General features: G+C 31.0%; 1 protein-coding gene across 2 annotated transcripts in view; it reads right to left on the reverse strand.

The window, feature by feature from the left end:
* oaf (out at first) overlaps positions 1-6,026 on the reverse strand; it is a 365,868-nt gene that overhangs the window by 44,175 nt on the left and 315,667 nt on the right. For both annotated transcript variants that reach the window (XM_067044914.1, XM_067044911.1), the window contains exon 5: positions 4,305-4,549. In XM_067044914.1, the coding sequence (XP_066901015.1) occupies positions 4,308-4,549 (242 nt within the window). In that variant the 3' untranslated portion in view covers positions 4,305-4,307. The remainder of the gene's footprint in view (positions 1-4,304; positions 4,550-6,026) is intronic.

Consider the following 6,026-nt stretch of genomic DNA (forward strand, 5'->3'; position numbering starts at 1 on the left):
ATATAAGATATTTTATTATTTGCTATTTAATATTAAAATTAAATAATTAATTCAAATAATAAACAATTTTGCAATAAATTACAGATTTTTTTAATTGATTCTTTAATCAGAAATGTAAGGAATTCATGGTGTTTAATAAAATATTATCTAAGTTTTAATATTATAAAAATTGAAACTGTTTGTAGTAGAAATGTTTTTTGTTTTCTTTTAATATTCAGCCTAAGGGTATCTTAAAAACTTGGGGAGGGCGTTTCCATGAAGGATGCTTTTTAAAAGAGACAAAAAATAAACGACAGCCATTTATGAGCTGTTGAAAGAAGGAGTAAAAGGAAAACAGGATGAGACAAAAAAAGTTTTGGATGGGGGTTCATTACCCTTAATGTTTATTTTCTTTACGGCTCTTCCCAGGGGATGAGCGGATGTAGGCAGGGATCAAAAGGGTACTTTGCGTTCTTCCCACCGAATTCCGCCAACCCGCAGTTCTTACAGAATAGGAATTAGTATGATAATCTATTAAGCCACTATAAAGTACCAACAAAGTCTCTACGTTTGTTTTTACTTTGTTTATTAAAAGTGTCTAATAATGTAACAGAGCCTAGTTTTGTTGATAATGGGCTTTATGGGTTCTGAATATACAAATAAATAGGGAAGCAAAGCAGCATAACTTTATTTAATTTTAAATTAATTCATTCAGTTCAAGAATTTTAATTTGGTAATTTTTAAGGTTTTAAGTTGTCTTACCAATATAGAAATTTGGACATTAATGACAATTAATTTTATAAATTAAATTTGAAATAAGGGTTGTATCCATATTTATTAAGAAGTAATATTTTTTTAATTCAACGGAAGTTTCAAGTTTTGAAATACGCCGCAGGGAAGATAAGGTAATGTTCTAACAATTCAATTTTTGAAAGGCCTAAGTCTTTGCTAGAAATGTTACAATAAAAAGGAAAACTTTTTTATTTGTAAATCTTATCTTTACGTTTAGCTAGGAGAACATAACTTATCATAGATTAAATTTTTGTACTACAACATAGTCCTAACAATACACAGACATGGTCCACACGATGGAAAATTAAGATTAATCACAACATGTCAAATTTACTCTACGACAAAAAACATTCCCTTCAGTTTACATTGACTATCACCCTATACCACAAACAAACACTGTAACTTATTTAGGACTGACCTGTGACAGAAGGTTGACATGGAGCCCACACGTCAATACTACACAGACGTTCTAAATTATCACTCAGAAAGAAAATTCACGTATACAATTACTTACTAAAACTCTTACGGATTTACTCCTGCAAAATTTATGGACCCGTTAAAAAGAAACAGATTCAGAAAATATTTTAAATAACTTTTCAATCACAAATTTTTAAGAATGTAAACGAACTCACCATTCTACGTTTCAAACGAGACCATTCACTCCGACTGTAACAGACCACATTCATGTGACTTACAAACTTACAACACGCTACATAGACATTTCAATAAATTTATACGATAGATGGCAACACATGACATTTCTAACGTAACTCGGCGGATCCAACAGGAGTTGGATGCGGGACCTCCTAGTGTAATAAAATAATTTACTTAACGTCAGAAGGATGCACCACTGGGTGCTATCTCCCTCATGCCATTCCTGGATTGAACATCTCATTTGCTGGTTGTAAAGTACATTTACAGGAGCAAATAAAAGAAATTAAAGATAAAAAGAAAAAAATTTAAACATTTAAATATATATGGAATATTCGTTCTCACAAATAATATACATTTCAAAGTTACAGAATACCGGGAATTCGACTCGAAAGTGAATACTTCACCATAAGATTGCTAAAGTTTTGAACAAAAGAAATAATACAACTGACCACAAGAGAGGTATCGACAGGTTTTCATTTCCTATATATGGATATATATAAGGGAAATGTATTGCGATTTGGGCATTGCAGGTAATTAATTTTATAAATTAAATTTGAAAAAAGGATTGTCTCTTTTTTAACTAAGAAGTAATCTTATTTTAATTCGACGGAAGTTTCAAGTTTTGAAACATGCTGCAGGGAAGATAAGGTAACGTTCTAACAATTCAATTTTTTTTTTATTATGATTTTAAGGCATCAACCACTTTGGGGTATTTACTGCCTTAGTTTCTGAAATTTTTATTAGAATTTATTTCCTTTATATCCGAAATTTTTAATAGTCCTTATTGTCTTAATTTTTGAATTTTGTCTTAATTGTCGAATTTAAATGTTTAACTATTGAAAAATAGGAACTTGTGGTAAAGTTTTGAGTGATATAAACATTATCTATAGTCTGTTTGTTATCCTGCAAAATTGAATGGAGATCTGCTGGTAATTCAAACAAAGATTTGAGGGAGTCTTATGCTTGACATTCGGTTAGGATGTGTTTTACGGTAAGTCACGTTCTGCAAGTCTGGCATACAGATGAAGAATCGCGGGCCAGAAGGTAACCGTGGGCCATGCGCGAATGACCTTTTCGAAGGCGCGTCAAAATCACCTCCTCTCTGCGCACATATCTAGTGGATGATATCCAAGGAGAAACATCACTCGTAATTTATTGTCAGTAACATTTGTCCACATTTAATGTCATTTCAATTTAATTCTCTGCTTAATTAAGGCAATTCAATATTTTGAATATATTATATAATTTTAAAAAAAAGATTTTTTTTCCTCAATCTTGTTGTTACCTTAATCCAGGAGATCATAACCTACCATAGATTCTGCTTCGGACAACCTTTAAGTAATTATATATACTTCGTTGTCAAGGTTAAAGACATTTCAAAATTACAGACTACCTTAAATATTAAAATAAAATAGAATTTATCTCAAAATTGAATACTTCATTGTAAGATTGTTAAATTGCTAAACAAAAAGACAGAATACAAATGATATAAAAAAGAAATTTAATGACAGCTTTTCATTTATTTATATATGGAATATATAATAAGGAGAAGTGTTGCGATCGTTCAAAATTTCGAATTAGACTTTTCGATGGAAAATATTTTTTGAGGCCCGTAAACGAAAAGCCGTTTATAACTCAGTTAACATAGGCCAGGCCTGTTATGTTAATATTCAAATCGACCAACCGGTGGTAATGTCACTTAATATAATAGGTTTTACACTTTATTAATATTCTCTAAAATGGCTCTAATAATTTTGATTAAATGCAGTGCATAAATGTATAATTAATTGTTTAATTGTTGTTTAATTGAATAACAATTAGTGGTTTAATTATTGTTTAATTGAATACCAATTAATTGGTTAATTGTAGTTTAATTGAATAACAATTAATAAATACTTGAAATAAAACACAAGTTACCATTGTTAATTATGATAAAAAATGCATAAGTACAAAACATTAGATAATCTGATAATCAATTAAAGGAGAAAAAAAAAGAATAGATGTAGGACTTCGAATCGTAAAAACCGGAAACAGTACGATCTTTTTCCGAAACATATACACGGTTTTGTTTTATTATATTGAATTATATTTTAAGTTTATGTATATTGAATGAGCCAAAATTTTTCCAAAATATAAATAATTAATACTGACAACAATACATTTGTATATTAATTAATAATTGTTATATGTGATAGTCCATTGTATAGATCAAAGTTGAGAAAATATTGATTCTGCATCACTTATGGAAAACTCAATAATATTGTTTATTCAATAAATTTTGATTGAAAATGTTAATTTTAACGCCTATTTGTCATACAAAACAAAACTTTTAAAGAAATTTTATACATTTTCGGTATAGAATATTAATTTTACAAAAGAAAATGAGCTTAATATTTAGAAATGGACATATTAACGTACAAAAAATAAATACCCAATTTCAAAACTTCTTGACAATATATTTTTTCAGTAGTATAGTTTCAAGAGAATCTTGAAGTTTGGTGCATTTATTAGGTGTTGGTAGTTTTAAGAACCAAACAAAGTTATTGGAAAAATCACATAAAAAAGGTTCTTAAAATTATCAATAGACAATAAATACATCAAATTTCAAGATATAATATAATAATAATCAATATAATCAAAACATTACTTTTGACAACAAATTTAGTTTTGAAATTTTCCTCAAGGTAGTATCTTAGGACCCATTCTTTATATGGTTTATACACCTGACATCCCAACCCACCCTAACACAGCCCTAACTATTTATTATTTGTACAGCTGTAAATTACATTAAATAAAAAAAAAGTTTTGAAATTAGGGTCACGATATGCATAATAAAAGTGATCATAAAATTACTTTTAACAAATATAATTAAAACTTACCTGTCATTCATCCCAGAGACAGAGCTGCTTCTGCCTGACGTGGTAAGCGTAGAGATGGCACTTCCTGCAGGTCCGTATTCCGCAGCGATAGCTGCTGCCGTCCTTGGCCCGGCAGTACTTGAGGGCACAGGGGTACCAGGCGATACAGGTCTCAAGGTGACAGACGCAGGGCACCCAGGGGGACTTGGCCTCCCGGCACCGACCGGCCCCGCTGGGTGTTGGTCGCACCCCTTCTATCGCTCGACCTGGAAAAAAACGAAGGTATTTCTTCAAACCTTTCTTTTTTAAAATATTTCTCGAGAATAATTGAGAATTAACAAGGAACTTAAAAAATCACTTCTATATCAGTGGATGTAAAGTTTATTATACAGGGGTGGGTGTATCTATGTTTTATTACGGAGGACAAATTATAAAAACTGATTGACTCAATGAACGAGCTCTTGGTAATAAATTGAAGGTAAAGAACATTTGTCTGGAAAATATTGAAATAGGCAGAAACAAAGAGGCAGTGCGTTGCTCGGTATGTATGCCGATTCCATGATAAGGCACTTCATTTTATCCATGATAAGACTATTCATTTATGTTCTATGTATACGGTAGATAGTATACATTCTCTTCCGAAGTGCGAGTAGACAAGAATTTCACAAGATAGGTATTACAGGAGAGAGGGTGGTTACGAGTTATACCTATCCGTGGAACTCCTTTAAAGTGAAAATTCAACTACCCGTAGTTTACGTACTCTTGTTTACTTGATTTCTTCAGGCTCGTGTAACGGACTGTAAATGAAATTCAAAGTTGCGCATATGATTCACTGGAATGGATGAAATATTAATATAAGGTACAATCTATATTGTGATATGCTCATTTTGAGTAAATAGTATATTTTGATGTTTAAAGGGTTTTTAATATGTTTTTATTTTATATATCATTTTAATATTGTTCATTTGTTTTGTTGAACCAAAAAGTAAGCTAACCAATTTTCATTGTCCAGAATAAATTCGTGATTCAAAACAAAACCAAGATGGCGGTACGTATCCTTCAAAAAGTCCGTTGAATCAAGGCCATGTTGAGCAGATTCAAATATCATAAAAAATATTTTAACTCTTCCCATCATAATTGAAAATACAGTAAATTTAAGAAAAAATAAAAGTCAAGAAATAGTGCTAAAGAATAATATTCAGAAAGTAAATCATTTGCAAAAATCCCTAACTGTTGTGCGACAATCGATGTTTACATGGAACATCGAGGCAGGTTTTGATTTAGGGCATTCATTCGTTGTTTGGGCGCGAATGGGAAATGATGTTTCCAGGATGAAGAGGTCCTCATCAATTTCTATCCTGCAAGGGTGGACATCTTGAAGAAAGAGGACAACCAAGAGTCGCCCAAGAAGAAAAAGGGACTCGGAGTTTGGATTGCCTGGTGAGAGGACGTCCGTCGGCTGGAAGCGGGAAAGATTGGAAGCCATTTTTGACGGTAGGACATAGCATTATAGAAAAGAAGATACCAAGAATCATCAAAAGAAGAGTCTATGAAATTGGTTAGTTTTGTTATACCTAAATTTAAATACATGTGTAAAAGAGATATTAATTTAATTAAGTGTTAATAGAAAAAGTGTCTGTTTCTGATTGCCTGGAAACCCGCCCTGAGATTAAGAGTCTATTATATTATAAAATTTAAATAAAATTCTATTATCTATTTAATATTAAAGTTTTTAATTTGAAC

This window comes from Halyomorpha halys, unplaced genomic scaffold (assembly GCF_000696795.3).
Source record: "Halyomorpha halys isolate HHAL.00 unplaced genomic scaffold, Hhal_1.1 Scaffold475.1, whole genome shotgun sequence".
Lineage (NCBI taxonomy): Eukaryota > Metazoa > Arthropoda > Insecta > Hemiptera > Pentatomidae > Halyomorpha > Halyomorpha halys.